This window comes from Hypomesus nipponensis, chromosome 2 (genome assembly GCF_054491055.1).
Source record: "Hypomesus nipponensis isolate SF chromosome 2, ASM5449105v1, whole genome shotgun sequence".
NCBI classification, from domain to species: Eukaryota; Metazoa; Chordata; class Actinopteri; order Osmeriformes; family Osmeridae; genus Hypomesus; species Hypomesus nipponensis.
In genome coordinates, this window is record NC_140362.1 from 2452501 (window position 1) to 2470297 (window position 17797).

A 17797-nucleotide genomic window follows, 5' to 3' on the forward strand; every position below is an offset into this window, starting at 1 on the left:
TCCCTCTCCTCCTCTCCTCCCCCCTTCCTTCCGTCTCTTTGTCTCGGTGTGTTTCTGGAAGGGCTGTGTGGGGGTGGACAGGGGGGAGGGGGGTAAAACCGTTCTGTACAGATGTGTGCAGACAACCCCAATTTTCTCCTCCGGCATGAAAGGCCATCGATAAAACCCTGTTCTGTCTCTCCTCCCTGTTCCTCCTCCCAGGATGCGTTGCCTTTGTGTGAAAGCCCCTTCTGGGGGCGGGGGCTTCCACTCTCCCCCTCCTCCCCTCCTCTCCGCCCCCTCCTCCCCGCCCCCTCTTCCCCTCCTTCACTCCCCCTCTCTCCCTCATCTTTACCCCTGCAGCTCAGGCCAAACGCTTTGTATTCACTCCTGACTCCTACCCTTTCCCTCCCTCCCTCCCTCCCTCCCTCCCTCCCTCCCTCCCTCCCTCCCTCCCTCCCTCCCTCCCTCCCTCCCTCCCTCCCTCCCTCCCTCCCTCCCTCCCTCCCTCCCTCCCTCCCTCCCTCCCTCCCTTCCTCTCTCCCTCCCTCCCTCCCTCCCTCCCTCCCTCCCTCCCTCCCTCCCTCCCTCCCTCCCTCCCTCCCTCCCTCCCTCCCTCCCTCCCTCCCTCCCTCCCTCCCTCCCTCCCTCCCTCCTTTCCTCTCATCCTCTCTCCCTCCCTCCCTCCCTCCCTCCCTTCCTCTCATCCTCTCTCCCTCCCTCCCTCATCTTTGCAAACACCAGCCAAACACTTTGTATTCACACCTTACTCCTACCATTCACCTCCTCCCTCTCCCCCTCTCCCTCGAGCCCCCCCTCCCTCGTCTTTGCCAACACCAGCCGAACACTTTGTTTTTACACCTGATTCTCCCTCTCTTGGGCTCCCTCCCTCTTTCCATCCCTCTCCTCCTCTCGTCTCTATAATGGTTGGCATTAATTATTCAGCCCCTTCTTCTCCAGAATGAGTCTGAATTTATCATGTCTGCCTGTGTCCAACACTCCCCATCAGATAGGAGAACAGAGGGAGGGAGGGAGGGAGGGAGAGAGATGGAGGGAGGGAGGGAGATGGAGGGAAGGAGAGAGATGGAGAAAGGGAGGAAGAGATGGAGGGAGAGAGATGGAGGGAGGGAGAGACGGAGATGATGGAGGGAGATGGAGGGAGAGACAAAGAGATGAAGGGAGAGATGGGAGAGATGGAGAGAGAGAGAGAGATGGGAGAGATGGACACACACACACCCTCCGGGGCTAGGTTAATAGGAATCTGTGTAACCCCAGGTTACAGACACACGTGTACATCGTCAGGTGCTGCCCTATTAAAGAACACTTCCACTCCATCACTGACATCTTCCCAGAGGTCAAAGGTCAGACCTGCTCCTCGTAGGTCAGGACAACCTTCATGCACACGTTTCGTACAGCGTCTGAACAAACACTAATACACTCTCCAGAACGTTCTGTGGAGTCAAGCCCAATGAGGAGCCTGCCAGTAACAGAACACAGCATCCCTGTCCTACAGAACCAGAACCAACCTGTCCAGTGATACCAGAACAGAACATGCAGGTGTAGATGGACCACACACTCCAGAGAGCCACTCACCAGGAATATCCTCTCCAGCTGGTCCTGGATGTCTCTCATCCCAGGGAAGGCAGCTACGCCCTGGATCATCTCTATGAAGATGCAGCCCACACCCCTGGAACACAGCAGAGAGGCGGGGTTAGAGTGGGAGCAGGAGGGGGAGAGGAGGAGGGGTGAGGAGAGGAGGAGGAAGAGGATGATGAGGGGTGAGGAGGAGGAGGAAGAGGAGGAGGGGTGAGAAGGAGGAGGAGGAAGAGGAGGAGGAGGGGTGAGGAGGAGGAGGAGGGGGAAGAGGGGTGAGGTGGAGGAAGAGGAGGAAGAGGAGGAGGAGGGGTGAGGAAGAGGAGGAGGAGGAGAGGAGGAAGAGGAGGAGGAGGAGAGGAGGAAGAGGAGGAGGGCGAGAGGAGGAGGAGGAGGAAGAGGAGGAGGAAAATGAGGAAGAGGAGGAAGAGTTAACTCTGCTGGAACACAGAATATTAGATCTATTGAGCATACTCCTCTCCATAATCGATGGTCTGCTGGGGGAACACCAGGGACTGTTTACATACAGCACTGGTTCAATCACTGACCACGAGAACCAGGGGGGTGGAACACAAACAGGGGGAGTCTAAATATAACTGTGGCAGAGTGTGGGCTAACTGGAAGCAGGGTGAGGAGGGGAGGGAGGGGGAGGGGGGATCAGAGTTGGTCCACCATCCTAATAACGGGTGACATCTGAGGGGGATGGAGGGAGAGAGAGAGGAGAGAGAGGAGAGAGGGGGAGAGAGAGAGAGAGAGAGAGAGAGAGAGAGAGAGAGAGAGAGAGAGAGAGAGAGAGAGAGAGAGAGAGAGAGAGAGAGAGAGAGAGAGAGAGAGGAGGGTATTACAAGAGAGAGGCAGAGAAAGGTGGTTAGGCCTGGGGATGGCCACTTTTTCGGGGTGTGTGTGTGTTTGTGTGTGTGTGTGTGTGTGTGTGTTTAAACTGTTGTCAGAGCCCATTTGTCACAGAGCTATTGTATCCTGACAGATTCACTTTCTGGCCCAATGCACTCACCCCCTCCTCTCCTCCATCCCCCTCCCCCTCTCCTGGCCTTGCTATGGGTGAGAGACTCTGAGAGAGAACGAGAGGCAGAGAGATGGACAGGGAGGCATAGAGAGAGGGAGAGATGGACAGAGAGGAATAGAGAGGTAGATCCAATCAATCAAAGATGAGTGGAAGGGGGTAGAGAGAGATAGAAGACAGATGAGCCCATACCACCCTGGCCAGCCTCTCTACTCTCTCCACACACCTGGAGATTCATCCACATTACAATCATCCCCACTGTGGAGAAACAGCTCATCCATCTCTATACAGCCCTGACTGGGATCCACATATGCACAGAGCCTGTGTGTGTGTGTGTGTGTGTGTGTGTGTGTGTGTATGTGTGTGTGTGTGTGTATGTGTGTGTGTATGTGTATGTGAGTGCGTGTGTGTGCTCAGTTTATCTCTGCAGACAGAGTGGTATGACCTAGTGGTAATGTTAGTGTTCATATTCATCTCCCTCTCTGCCCCTCCCCCACACGCTGCGTTGCCCCTGACTGCGGTGACTGACAGCTGTCTGACAGGAGGCCGGATTACTAAGGAGCTGGAGATGATAAAAATAGAGCAAAGATTTATCTCTCTCTTCAATCCCTCCCTCTCTCCCTCCCCTTTCCTCTCTATATCGCTCTCGCTCCCTCCAGATCCGATCCCGTCATCTGTAGTAAGTGATGGATGTGTCCCTCCCTCCATCTCTCACATTCTCCCTCCCTCCATGTGTGTGTGTGTGTGTGTGAGAGAGTGTGTGCGTGTATGTGTGTGTGAGTGTGTGTGTGTGTAGGACAGAGCAGGTCTCACTGGAGTTCTGAAGTGCCCCTGCAGATCTGCCCACCTGCTCAACTTCCCCAAAGCTCCCTCCCTCTCCTCTGCTTACCTGTCCCCCTTCCCCAGCCCATCTTCCCCTCCTCTCCTCTCCTTCTCTCCACCCCTCTTCCCCTCTCCTCCTCTCCACCCCTCTTCCCTCTCCTCCTCTCCACCCCTCTCCCCTCCGGCCCTCCCATCCCCCTCCTCTCCCCTTCTCTCTTGCCCCGCCCCTCCCCCCTCCCCCCTCCCCAATCCATCTCTAATTGGCCGCAGAGGGTTACAGCTGGGGTCCTAGGACTGAGGCGTCCCTGTGGACTGCCTGCACACAGATAGACAGAGTCAAGGCTCATCTGACAAGCTGGACAGCTCTGTAAGACCCCTGTCTGTGTGTCTCTCGGTCTGTCTGTTTCTGTCTGTCTGCCTCTCTGTGTCTGACTGTCTCTCTGTCTGTTTCTGTCTGTATGTCTGTCTGCCTGTCTCTCTGTGTCTGACTGTATCTCTGTCTGTTTCTGTCTGTCTGCCTTCCTGTCTGCATGCCTGCCTGTCTCTCTGTCTGTGTCCGACTGCCTGTCTGTGAGAAGGAGGTAGAGGAGGAGGAGAAGGAAGAGGAGGATGGAGGAGAGAGGACAGAGGAGGGTAGCAGGGCGAGGCAGGCGGAGGGAGCTCCAGGGGTCAGGGGTCGTACCACATGTCCAGACAGGTGGAGTAGTCTGTGGACCCCAGCAGCACGTCGGGGGGGCGGTACCACAGGGTCACCACCTCGTTAGAGTAGGTGTGGCTGGGGACAGACTTGGCCCGCGCTAGACCTGGAGGAGACACACACACACACATGCGCACACACACACACACACCAACACACTGTTAGAATCCATTATCATTGAGCAACCTCTGTATTGTATTGCATGGTCAGCTCAAACATGATGAAGTCTGAGGAGCTGTCGTGTACTTCCCTACTTCCTCAGGCTTCTAGGGAGATGAAGGGAGGTGCAGAGGGAGCGAGGGACCAAGAGGGAGAGAGGGAGAGAGAGAGAGAAGGTCAGAGAGATGGAGAGAGATGGAAGAGATAGGGAGAGAGGGAGCAAGAGGGAGAGAGAGAGAGAGAGAGAGAGAGAGGGAAGGTCAGAGAGATGGAGAGAGATGGAGAGAGATGGAAGAGATAGGGAGAGAGGGAGCAGGAGAGAGAGAGAGAGGGAAGGTCAGAGTGATGGAGGAGGAAAGAGAGGAACAGAGAGAGACAAGGAGAGGGAGAGGAGGAGAGACAAGGAGAGAGAGAGGAGGGACAGGGAGAGGAGGAGAGGGAGGAAGGGTGCAGAGGCTGAAGCAGTAATGGTGGAGTTCTAGTGTGTGTGTGTGTGTGTGTGTGTGTGTGTGTGTGTGTGTGTGAGAGAGAGAGAGAGTGGGAGTGGGAGTGTGTGTTTGTGAGAAAGAGAGATGGAGGAGGAAAGAGAGGAACAGAGAGAGACAAGGAGAGAGAGAGAGAGAGAGAGAGAGAGAGAGAGAGAGAGAGAGAGAGAGAGAGAGAGTGGGTGGGTGGGTCTGGTCTCAGGTGGTCCGCCTGTTTAATTAAAGTGTTTAGCTGAAGCAGAGGGAGCACTTCCTGTCTGCACTGCCATCTCTCTACATGTGTGTGCGTGCCTGCAAGTGTGTGTGTGTCTGCATGTGCCTGGAAGTGTGTGTGTGTGTGTGTGTGAGGAACGCGGGTGGTATTTAAGGCGTCTCTCAGCTGAAACAACCAGAGCAGAAACTTCTCATCTCTGTCTTCACACTCCAACACTGTCATCTGCACCCTCTAATCTGACCCGCTAACAAAGAGCGCTGACATCACCCTCGCCGCACTGGAACACTGCTATTTTCACAGCAGGTGGTGTGTATGCGTGTGTGTGTATTTGTGTGTTTGTGTGTGTGTGTGTGTAGGGGGCGGGGAGGATAACCGAGGCAGCAAGCAGAGATACTAATCGTTATAAACTGTGCAGAGACAGAGAGATACTGGAGAACAAGATGGAGAGGACAGGAGGAAAGAGGAGAGGAGGAAAGAGGAGAGGAGGAAAGAGGAGAGGAGGAAAGAGGAGAGGAGATTCTAAAAGCCTTTACTGAGCAGTCCAAACGGCTACACCTCCACTGGCTACACCCCCCTAAAGATGAAAGAAAAGATGAGAGAGGAGGAGAGGGCCGAGATGGTGACCTGCTGGTATTCTACATCAGAGGGTCCTCGGTTCAAAACCCTCACCTCTGGCTTCACACACACACACACACACACACACCTACACGTACACACCTACACACATACGATCATCTTCAGACCTGTCGCCCCTGGCTTTGAGCTGACTGTCCTTACAAGTTCACAGTGCCCAATCAGGTACCCCCCTGTCCACCATGTCCCCACCCCCTGCCAACAGGAAGAAGGTCAGCAGTGAATTATACATTACTGTTCCCACGGCAACAGCAGGGGTGAGTCAACAGAGGTCAGGGGATCAGGAGTGAGGGGGGGGGGGTGAGGAGAGAGGGGAGAGATGACAGAAGATTGAAAAGTGAAAAGGAGGAGAGAAGAGATGGATGAGAGAGGCATGGGAGGAGATGGGTGATAAGAGGAGGAGGAGGAGGAGGAGAGGAAAGGGGGATGAAATGGCAGGAGAGAAGGCTGAAATAGATGTCATGTCTCTCCCACAAACCTGCTTCTATCTGACTGTTAGCTCTCCTCCTTCTTGTCCTCCTCCTCCTCTCCCACCTCCTCCATCTAGTCTCTCTCTCTCTCCCTGTCTCTCCCTGTCTCTCTCTCCCTGTCTCTCCCTTTCTCTCTCTCTCTCTCTCTCTCCCTCTCTCTCTCTCTCTCTCTCTCTCTCTCTCTCTCTCTCTCTCTCTCTCTCTCTCTAACTCCACAAAGACAGGAACCAGCCTCACCAAAAACAAACGCTGATATTAGATTTCTATCAGCATCCATCATTGCGCACCACAGGAAATCTATTTGTTAGAGTTATGGATTTATAATGGGTTTAGGGCCAGAATACAGTTTGAGAAACTTTAAATGAAATCTCATAACAGAAAACTCCTTCATCATCTCAGTCAAATACGTGATGATTTACGACCCGATCTTGAAATATTAAATAAGGCAGCCTCCTCCTCTCTCTTCATACTAAACAATTGCATCAATAAAAACGATTTAAACGTGTTTGACCGGGTGTAGTCTAGAGAGCGCAGGGAAAGTGTGTGCGTGTGTGTGTGCACGCGCGTGTGTGTGATAGAGAACTCTGGGCTGGGATTGGAGAAGCTGGGTAAGTAATTGATCTTGCGATAGTCTGGCTGGTCTCAACCAGGATAGGGAATCAGCATGGAAACTGTGTGTGTGTGTGTCTGAAGAGGGGTTTTGTACTGTTAAACATGAGTCGGATTAAGCTTCCTCTCTGCACTGATAATTAGGCCGGTCTGTGGGAGCTTGTTAGTACACCATAGTGTCTGTGTGGGTGGGTGGGTGTGGGTGTGTGTGTGTCTGTGTGGGTGTGTGTGTGGCACTTGTATGTCTAGCGAACATAAAGGTCAGAAGAGATGGACAACATAAAGGTATCCTACACGCTCATTAATAAAATGTTCTCACAATCATACGTACACACACACACATACACACACACACACACACACACTCCCTTCCCCGAAGACAGGAGAGTAGAGAGAGAACACACACCTCCCTGTTCACACAGAGCGGTCGGTAATTAACTCATTCACGTCATGACATTCTCACACACACACACACACGTGCGCGCGTCAAGCCTGTGGCTCGTCCTCTCCCCTCTAACCTGCTCTTGAATAACAAAGCCCTGCTTCCCCACACACACCTCCAGGCTCAGCCTCATACAACACTTGACACCAAGCTACAGTTAACACTATTCAGTCAAGAACACTTCAAACTCTCAGCAGACAGAGTGAAGGCCCTGTCTGTGTGTGTGTGTGTGTGTGTGTGTGTGTGTGTGTGTGTCTGTCTGTCTGTCTGTCTGTCTGTGTGTGTGTGTGTCTATCTGTCTGTCTGTGTGTGTGTGTGTGTGTCTGTGTGTGTGTGTGTGTGTGTGTATGCATTAATGTCAGTGTGTGTGAGAGTGTGTTTGTGTATGCTTGCATGCATATCTGAGTGTGTGTGTGTTGTGCGTGCATGCGATTTCAAGTACTAGTACTAGTGTGTGTAGGTGTGTGTGTGTGAGAGAGAAGGATGAGGGTTCTGATGCTCCTACATGCAAACTGGGTGTACATGCTCACGAATGCAGATCCAAGATGGCCGCCCGGCATCTGTACATGCTCACGAATGCAGATCCAAGATGGCCGCCCGGCATCTCTCACTGACAACAAACCCTCACAGAGAACCTCGCGTAACACAGCCATGCTGGCACGGGTTTGGGGTGTGTATGTGTGTGTGTGAGAGAGAGACAGAGTCAGGTGACTAATTCAGACAAAGCAAAGACAACAAACGCACACACACACTTAGCACACAATCCACAGATGAAGCTATGCACACTGTTTAATTGGCTCCAATGAATGGCGTCCTTCATGTTGAACCACTGCAGCGATTCCACAGCCTCCACCGTGGGAGTTTCTCATTAAAGGCAGCGAGGGGCAGAGCGCTGCCTCTAGTGCGGAGCGCTGCCTCTAGTGCGGAGCGCTGCCTCTAGGGCGGAGCGCTGCCTCTAGGGCGGAGCGCTGCCTCTAGGGCGGTAGAGCTCCTCCAGCAGCAGGTATACTGAGGCAGAGCCAGGGAGGCAGACTGAAGATCAGCCGCTCTCCTCCACCCTCCACCCTCACCCCGTCCGCCTTGTCTGTCTTTGTCTTCTTTACACATCTCTGTGTACCTCCCGATCCCTCTCTCCTCCTCTCACTATCTCTCTCTCTTCTCCCCCTCTCACCATCCCTTTCTCTTGTCCTCTCTCAAACCCCTCTACTCCCTTTTACTCATCTAACTTCCCCTTCCCTCCTCCCCTCCCCCCTCCCCTCCTCCTCCCCTTCCCTCCTCCTTTCCTCCTCCCCTTCCATCCTCCCCTCCTCCTTCCCTTCCTTTCTCTTCTCCTCCTCCTGCCCTCCCTTCTCCTCTTCCTCCCCTCCCCCCCCCTCCTCTCCTCCTCCCCTCCCCTCCTCCTCCCCTGCCCTCTGGCCCTCAGCTGTCAGGCTTTAGTATTCCTTCTGCTAAGACCAGAACCACAGGGAGTTGCTACTGATACCACACACACACACACACACACACAGGAGATCCATTCTCTACTAGACCAGAAACATTATAAACCCATTCTCGAGCGAGGAAGGTGAGAGATCATAGAGCTGAAAGGTGCAAGTAAGTGCGTGCGTGTGTGTGTGTGTGTGAGTCGTCCAGACAGAGCTCTACAGTCGAAGGGGTTCTATCCTATACTGTGTCCTCTGTTATTCCGTCCTGCTGGTCTCCCATGCATGGCCAGCACTGTCTGAGCTCTGCATTATTAATGAGAACAGGCACTGCCTCTGTAAGGCTGGGGATGGATAGGGAGGGGGGTGGAGGGAGGGAGGGAAGTGGGGGGGAGGGAGGGACACACACCCCCTCACAGGACAGCCCAGACAGGGGGGGTTCTCACCAAAGTCGGCCAGCTTGAGCTCCCCCGTGTCGCTGATCAGCAGGTTCTGAGGCTTCAGGTCCCGGTGGAGGATGGTGCGCTGGTGGATGTAGGAGAGCCCTCGCAGCAGCTGGAACAGGAACAGCTGCTCACACACACACACACACACACATAGACACAACGCAGGCACACACACACACACACACAAACACACACAGAGTTAATGTTATATTGACTTTCCTACACACAGAAACACATCATCAGTCACATGTAAACATCCCTAACATAATAGGAAGAAAACTACATATCTAACGCCTCAACCATACAAGACCGATCAATATCATGGATTTTGGCAGCTTTTTATCTGTTTATCTGTTCATGATGTGGTGACTTCTATCTCCCTGGTTGATTGAGTCACTGTGTTTTTGAGGTTCATCAGTCATAAGGATCCAGAACACACCAATAAACCACTGAACCATAGAAACATCCAGTCTGAACACACAGCGGGTCCCTGTATTGGTCCCTATATTGGTTTACGATGAGCTCCATAGCAACACTTCATACACACTCACACGTCGATACAGACCCATCAACACAGAACGCCCCCTTAATATCCCCCGTTTGGACTATTGACCAGCGGCTGAACAGATCCTGTCGGTGACAGAGACCATCTGACCCCAGACCCATCTGATCAAGGAGGAGCTCTGAGGTTCAGCGGGGGGGGGGGGGGTCAGGGGGAGGTCAAGGGGGAGACCAGTACCTGACAGGAGCAGTGACACCCTTCAACACACCGCAGCACATCATGTTCTGACGGCTTGTCCCTGCTGATCCCAGATCAGAAGGAAACACACCAAAGACCTGACGGCGTGGATACCTGAGGGTCTAGGTTGGTTAAAGATTCTGATCTGAGGATTTAGGTCAGTTATATATGGTAATCTGTTGAAAGCTGTGAACTCTTCAGTGGCACTGCTTGTAAAACAGGTTGTGCAAAATAAAGTTTGATTCGATTTGAAGTCAAGAAACTGTGAATAGGACCAGGGTTCCCCATCCACAAACCTCCTCTCATCTTCAAACCCTCCACACTCCAATCTCATTAAGCCACTCGCCGCATCACCGTGGTCTCAGCCAATTAGGCAGAGCGGAACCCTGAGGAGTCCAATCGGGAATGCGGCTTGCCTGGCATCTGGAGGCGCTGGGTTAACAGTTTAGCATTCCTCAGCTCGACTGGCAAGACACAAACAACAGCGCCGTAAATTTGCATGGGAAATGAGTTCTGCTCATGCGTGTCCAAACGCACTCGTCAGCAGAGGCTGCCTCGCTACGTGCCTCGCTGCCTCGTCAGTGGACTCTGCCTCGGTACGTTTGCGCGGTTCAAAAAGCCCTTCTTCTATCTCCACACGATGCCGACGACATCAAACACTTAAGAAGTGGTTTTCTTTGACTATGCATAGTTCTCAGCCTCTACCCCAGCCTCCCCCTCCGCCCTAGCCTCTACCCCAGCCTCCCCCTCAGCCCTAGCCTCTACCCCAGCCTCCCCCTGAGCCCCAGGCTGCAGTGTGTCAACATGGTCCCTGGCAGGACCCCAGCCTCCCCCTCAGCCCCAGCCTCTACCCCAGCCTCCCCCTGAGCCCCAGCCTCTACCCCAGCCTCCCCCTCAGCCCCAGCCTCTACCCCGGCCTCCCCCTCAGCCCCAGCCTATACCCCAGCCTCCCCCTCAGCCCCAGCCTCTACCCCAGCCTCCCCCTCAGCCCCAGCCTCTACCCCAGCCTCCCCCTCAGCCCCAGCCTCTACCCCAGCCTCCCCCTCAGCCCCAGCCTCTACCCCAGCCTCCCCCTCAGCCCCAGCCTCTACCCCAGCCTCCCCCTGAGCCCCAGCCTCTACCCCAGCCTCCCCCTGAGCCCCAGCCTCTACCCCAGCCTCCCCCTCAGCCCCAGCCTCTACCCCAGCCTCCCCCTCAGCCCCAGCCTCTACCCCAGCCTCCCCCTCAGCCCCAGCCTCTACCCCAGCCTCCCCCTGAGCCCCAGGCTGCAGTCTGTCAACATGGTCCCTGGCAGGACAGTTGGCTGGGAGACACACCTGGCATATGCTAAGAGACTGGAGAACCCAAACACAACTGACCTGGAGGAGTCCATCTGGCCCAGGATCCTGACACACACACACACACGCAGACAAACGCATACACACACACACACACAAAGGCCCAACCAAGCTAATTAATGCACAGACTAGTGAGAGTTGGAGAGAGAGAGACAGAGAGAGAAACAGAGAGAGAGACAAAGAGAGACAGAGAGAGACAGAGAGACAGAGAGAGAGAGAGAGAGAGAGAGAGAGAGAGAGAGAGAGACAGAGAGAGAGACAGAGAGAGAGAGACAAAGAGAGACAGAGAGAGACAGAGAGAGAGAGACAGAGACAGAGAGACACAGAGAGAGAGACAGAGAGAGAGAGAGAGAGAGAGAGAGAGAGAGAGAGAGAGAGAGAGAGAGAGAGAGAGAGAGAGAGAGAGAAAGAGAGAGACGGAGCTGGATAACGTGAGGGAGAGTATGACCAGGAGGAGGAGGGAGGGTGGGGGAAAGGATGGGGTAGGGGAGGAGGAGTGTTAGGAGAAGCAGGACTAGTAGGAGGAAGATTTGAAGTTTAAATCTTCTGTGTTGGAAAATCAATATCAGGCAGACACTCCCCAGAATATCAATCCACCCCCCCCCCCCCGCCCCCCCCTGGGGGAGACCAGCCCAGGAGGAGAGGGGGAAGTTAGGATGGAGGGATTTTCTAGATAGAGAAACTGCCTCCGCTTCCAAAGACTTTCCCATAATGAGGCTAAGTACAGATCCAGATATCTAACTGTGAGAAGAAGGGAAGGCTGTTCCTCTTAAATAAAGACAATTAGATAGAGAGGGGGGAGGAGGGAGGGGGGAGGAGGGAGGGGGAGGAGAGTGGAGAGAGGGGGGAGAGGGAGAGAAAGAGACATGGAGCCCTATCTTGCACCCAGCACAATTGACTGCGAAGCATGTATCATTTCTAGTTTGCACTCGACGGAAAGCAAACCTTTCCCTCCACAGACGCACGTCGGCAAATTAGGGCAGGAACATGGGCTCCCGGGTGCGGTTCAGCGACAAGAGGAGGCGTGTTCCGGCACAAACGCTCCCTGGTGCTATCACACCTATGAGTAATGTAACTACTTCAGACCCATTTTAGATTTGCATTGGGCGCAGGAGTCATTTATCCCGCCGGTATCATAGCAACAGCGCCAGCGTCCCGCCCACAAAGTTACTTGCGTTTTGCTTTTAATACTTTAATACTCAGATCGTTAAAATAGGGCCCCTAGTAAGACTGGGGAGGGAAAAGACAAGAAGAGAGGGAGGAAAGGAGAGAGAGACAGAGAGGAAGACAGGGAGAGAGGGAGGAAAAGAGAGAGAGACAGAGAGGAAGACAGGGAGAGAGGGAGGAAAGAGAGAGAGACAGAGAGGAAGACAGGGAGAGAGGGAGGAAAGAGAGAGAGACAGAGAGGAAGACAGGGAGAGAGGGAGGAAAGAGAGAGAGACAGAGAGGAAGACAGGGAGAGAGGGAGGAAAGAGAGAGAGACAGAGAGGAAGACAGGGAGAGAGGGAGGAAAGAGAGAGAGACAGAGAGGAAGACAGGGAGAGAGGGAGGAAAGAGAGAGAGACAGAGAGGAAGACAGGGAGAGAGGGAGGAAAGAGAGAGAGACAGAGAGGAAGACAGGGAGAGAGGGAGGAAAGAGAGAGAGACAGAGAGGAAGACAGGGAGAGAGGGAGGAAAGAGAGAGAGACAGAGAGGAAGACAGGGAGAGAGGGAGGAAAAGAGAGAGAGACAGAGAGGAAGACAGGGAGAGAGGGAGGAAAGGAGAGAGAGACAGAGAGGAAGACGGAGAGAGGGAGGAAAGGAGAGAGAGACAGAGAGGAAGACAGGGAGAGAGGGAGGAAAGAGAGAGAGACAGAGAGGAAGACAGGGAGAGAGGGAGGAAAGGAGAGAGAGACAGAGAGGAAGACAGGGAGAGAGGGAGGAAAGAGAGAGAGACAGAGAGGAAGACAGGGAGAGAGGGAGGAAAGGAGAGAGAGACAGAGAGGAAGACAGGGAGAGAGGGAGGAAAGGAGAGAGAGACAGAGAGGAAGACAGGGAGAGAGGGAGGAAAGGAGAGAGAGACAGAGAGGAAGACAGGGAGAGAGGGAGGAAAGGAGAGAGAGACAGAGAGGAAGACAGGGAGAGAGGGAGGAAAGGAGAGAGAGACAGAGAGGAAGACAGGGAGAGAGGGAGGAAAGGAGAGAGAGACAGAGAGGAAGACAGGGAGAGAGGGAGGAAAGGAGAGAGAGACAGAGAGGAAGACAGGGAGAGAGGGAGGAAAGGAGAGAGAGACAGAGAGGAAGACAGGGAGAGAGGGAGGAAAGGAGAGAGAGACAGAGAGGAAGACAGGGAGAGAGGGAGGAAAGGAGAGAGAGACAGAGAGGAAGACAGGGAGAGAGGGAGGAAAGGAGAGAGAGACAGAGAAAAAGGGTAAGAGAGAAGACAGAATAATCAAGAGAGACAGAGAGATGGAAAGAAAGAGCGAGAGAGATAGAGAAAAATAGTGTGAGACAGAGAGAGGGAAAGATGGAAAGAGAGTGAAAAAGAGAGAGAGTGAGGGAGAGAGAGATGGAGAGAGAGAGTGATAGAGAGAGAGGGATAGAGTGAGGGAGAGAGAGAGAGAGAGGCTGTGTGGGGGAGGTATGCATCATTAGCAGTGCTCCATGCTAACATGCTAACTGTTGAGTTATTACCAGGCGTTAGTGTGACTAATCACCCTGGGTGAGTCTGTGGTGTCTGAACAGTAATCCATCACAAACTTACACTGCTGTCCCGTTCATTACTGGTCACTCCAATATCAGCTGCTATCACACAGATTTACAGTTCAGCTGGGTTTTCTACCAGTGTACATCATATCGATGAGAATGGGTTTATAATGTGTCTGGTCTAGTACAGAATGGATCTCCTCTGTGTATAAGTGTGTGTGTGTGTGTGTGTATTTACATTTATGCATTTAGCAGACGCTTTTATCCAAAGCGACATCCAAGAGAGAGCTTTACAAAAAGAGCATCGGTCACTGATCATAACAGCGAGGTAGTCCCAAACATTGCAAGCAGCCACAACATGAACCCCACAAAGTGCAAGACCTGTACAAGAACAATCAACAGTAAAATATTTCACAGCGAGTACAAGAGTTCAAGAGTTTACTTCGTTATAACTAACCTACAAGAGCAATAAGTCTCTCAATAGGAGTCATTGTGATCCTGGAGGAAACTAACATCAGGTCCAATCAAGCATTCCTAAGTACCTTTGCACTCCCGGAACAAGTGCGTCTTGAGCCTTTTCTTGAAGGTGGGGACAGAGTCAGTGTCCCCTCCCTTCCTCCCCCTCCTGTATGTGTGTGTCTGAATATATTGTAATGTGTTAACGTGTAAGTGTGTGCGCGTGGAAATGTGTGTGTGTACACTGTAATGTGTGTGTGTGTGTGTGTACACTGTAATGTGTGTGTGTGTGTGTACACTGTAATGTGTGTGTGTGTGTGTACACTGTAATGTGTGTGTGTGTACACTGTGATGTGTGTGTTTATGCTTGTGCATGTGTGTGTGATCTTTCTGTCAGATATTTAGAGAAAAAGTAGAGACCATGCATCAAACTGACAGCTGCCTAGTCTTATCCTCACACACCCTCCTCCTCCACTTCCTCCTCCTCCTCCTCCTCCTCTCCTCCTCCTCCTCTCCTCCTCCACCTCCTTCTCCTCCACCTCCACCTCCCCCCCCCACGCACACACAAGAAATACCACTGAAACTGAGGCTGAAGTAAAATAGATTAAACAGTGTGTTGACTTCACTGATGCATATTTTACACTAAAAAACTAATCTTTTTATGTGTCATGTTTGAGTTCAGATTGAGAACTGATTAATCTGAGCCAAAGCAAGGCATGCTCAGATATTAGCGTTGATGTTTCTATACTTTATTTCTGAATGTGTTTAGTGTTTCCTCTGCGTCTGTGCTTGAGTATGTGTGTGCGCGGGTGTGTGAGTGTGTGTGTGTGCGGGTGTGTGAGTGTGTGTGTGTGCGGGTGTGTGAGTGTGTGTGTGTGCATGTGTTTGTGAAGAGCAGAGGTAGAGTGAGTGTTAAATGGAGTGAGAGAAGCTTCCATCTGCCAGTTACATCGCCTGTGGCCCCCCTCCTCTCCCCCTCCTCCCCTGTTCCTAACCCTCCAACTCTCCTCCTCCTCTCCTGTTCCTAACCCTCCAACTCTCCCCCTCTCCCCTGTTCCTACCCCTCCAACTCTCCTCCTCCTCCCCTGTTCCTAACCCTCCAACTCTCCCCCTTCTCCCCCCTCCTCCCCTGTTCCTACCCCTCCAACTCTCCCCCTCTCCCCTGTTCCTACCCCTCCAACTCTCCCCCTCTCCCCTGTTCCTACCCCTCCAACTCTCCCCCTCTCCCCTGTTCCTACCCCTCCAACTCTCCTCCTCCTCCCCTGTTCCTAACCCTCCAACTTTTCCCCTTCTCCCCCCCTCCTCCCCTGTTCCTACCCCTCCAACTCTCCCCCTCTCCCCTGTTCCTACCCCTCCAACTCTCCCCTTCTCCCCTGTTCCTACCCCCCCTCCTCCCCCTCCTCCCCTCCTCCCCCTCCTCCTCCTCCCCCTCCTCCCCCTCCTCCTCCTCCTCCCCCTCCTCCACCCTCCTCCCCTCCTCCCCTCCTCCCCCTCCTCCCCCTCCTCCTCCCCCTCCTCCCCTCCTCCTCCTCCTCCCCCTCCTCCTCCCCCTCCTCCTCCTCCTCCTCCTCCTCCTCCTCCTCCTCCTCCTCCTCCTCCTCCTCCCCCTCCCCCTCCCCCTCCTCCCCCTCCTCCTCCTCCTCCCCCTCCTCCACCCTCCTCCCCTCCTCCCCTCCTCCCCCTCCTCCTCCTCCTCCCTCCTCCCCTCCTCCCCCTCCTCCCCCTCCTCCTCCCCCTCCTCCCCTCCTCCTCCTCCCCCTCCCCCTCCTCCTCCTCCTCCTCCTCCTCCTCCTCCTCCTCCTCCTCCCCCTCCAACCTCCCCCTCCTCCCCCTGCTCCCCCTCCTGGCTCTAACTCCAGAAGCTTCACCTTGTCTCTAGGTCTTCCTGTGTGAGGGTGGTGTTGCCATGGCGTGTGTCCGGGTGACAGCTGATGCTGCTTGTTATGGGATGTTGCCAGGGGACCATGCTAGATACACCTTGAATTAAGATCCAACTGTGGCTGAAACAGCAGCTTAGAAACATGATATCGCACACAAAAAACACACACACACACTCATGGATGCACACACACACAAGGCCTCTCCTGTGTGCTGTCTGAGCAGTAAGTGCATTAGCAGGGCAGGTCTGAGTGTTCTCTAATGGGATCCTAGCAGACCTGGGAGGGCGGCAGTTCCTGGGTCTCTGATTAGGAAACAAACACCAGAGAGGCTGTCTGTCTGCCTGCCTGCCTGCCTGCCTGCCTGCCTGCCTGCCTGCCTGCCTGCCTGCCTGCCTGCCTGCCTGCCTGTCTGTCTGTCTGTCTGTCTGTCTGCCTGACTGCCTGTCTGCCTGTCTGTCTGTCTGTCTGTCTGTCTGTCTGCCTGTCTGCCTGTCTGTATGTCTGTATGTCTGTCTGACTGTCTCCCTACCTACTTACCTCTCTGTCTGTCTGTCTCCCTACCTACTTACCTGTCTGTCTGTCTGTCTGTCTGCCTGTGTGTCTGTCTGTCTGACTGTCTCCCTACCTACTTACCTCTCTGTCTGTCTGTCTCCCTACCTACTTACCTGTCTGTCTGTCTGTCTGTATGTCTGTCTACTTACTTACCTGTCTGCCTGTCTGTCTGTCTGTCTCCCTACTTACCTATCTGTCTGTCTGTCTCCCTACCTACTTACCTGTCTGTTTGTCTGTCAGCCTGTATGTCTGTCTGTCTGTCTCCCTACTTACCTGTCTGTCTGTCTCCCTACCGACTTGCCTGTCTGTCTGTCTGTCAGCCTGTTTGTCTGTCTCTCTACCTACTTACCTGTCTGTCTGTCTGTCTGTCTCCCTACTTACCTGTCTGTATGTCTCCCTACTTACTTACCTGTCTGTCTGTCTGTCTGTCTGTCTGTCTCCCTACTTACCTGTCTGTCTGTCTCCCTACCTACTTACCTGTCTGTTTGTCTGTCTGTCTGAATGTCTGCCTACTTACTTACCTGTCTGCCTGTCTGTCTGTCTCCCTACTTACCTGTCTGTCTGTCTCCCTACCTACTTACCTGTCTGTCTGTCTCCCTACCGACTTGCCTGTCTCCCTCCCTCCCTCCCTCCCTACCTGTCTGTCTGTCTGTCTGTCTGTCTGTCTGTCTGTCTGTCTGTCTGTCTGTCTGTCTGTCTGTCTGTCTGTCTGTCTGTCTGTCTGTCTGTCTGTCTGTCTGTCTCCTTCCCTGCCTACCTGTCTGCCTACCTGTCTGTCTGTCTGTCTCCTCCCCTGCCTACCTGTCTGTCTGTCTCCTCCCCTGCCTACCTGTCTGTCTGTCTCCTCCCCTGCCTACCTGTCTGTCTGTTTCCTCCCCTGCCTACCTGTCTATCTGTCTCCTCCCCTGACCTGTTGTGTGTGTTTACAGGTGGAGACAGGAAGCAGGTTTGTTTTCATCCGGCAGTGTGAAACATCAGCTCTCTCTCGGAATCAGCTTCAATTATTCATAGGAATGTCAACGAGCCTGTCACAACAGGATAAATACATAACACATGCAAATCCCTCGTGACAATAGGTAGGAGCCGTTATGTTACGGATGTAGCCAAGCTACCCCACCCCCCCCTTCTCACCATCCTCTCTGCACACACCATACCCCA

General features: G+C 53.6%; 1 protein-coding gene across 1 annotated transcript in view; it reads right to left on the reverse strand.

The window, feature by feature from the left end:
- cdk14 (cyclin dependent kinase 14) overlaps window positions 1-17797 on the reverse strand; it is a 99899-nt gene that overhangs the window by 36540 nt on the left and 45562 nt on the right. The window contains exons 8-10 of the mRNA XM_084702267.1: window positions 8992-9115; window positions 4098-4218; window positions 1573-1666 (exon numbers count right to left, since the gene is read on the reverse strand). Of these exons, the coding sequence (XP_084558393.1) occupies window positions 1573-1666; window positions 4098-4218; window positions 8992-9115 (339 nt within the window). The remainder of the gene's footprint in view (window positions 1-1572; window positions 1667-4097; window positions 4219-8991; window positions 9116-17797) is intronic.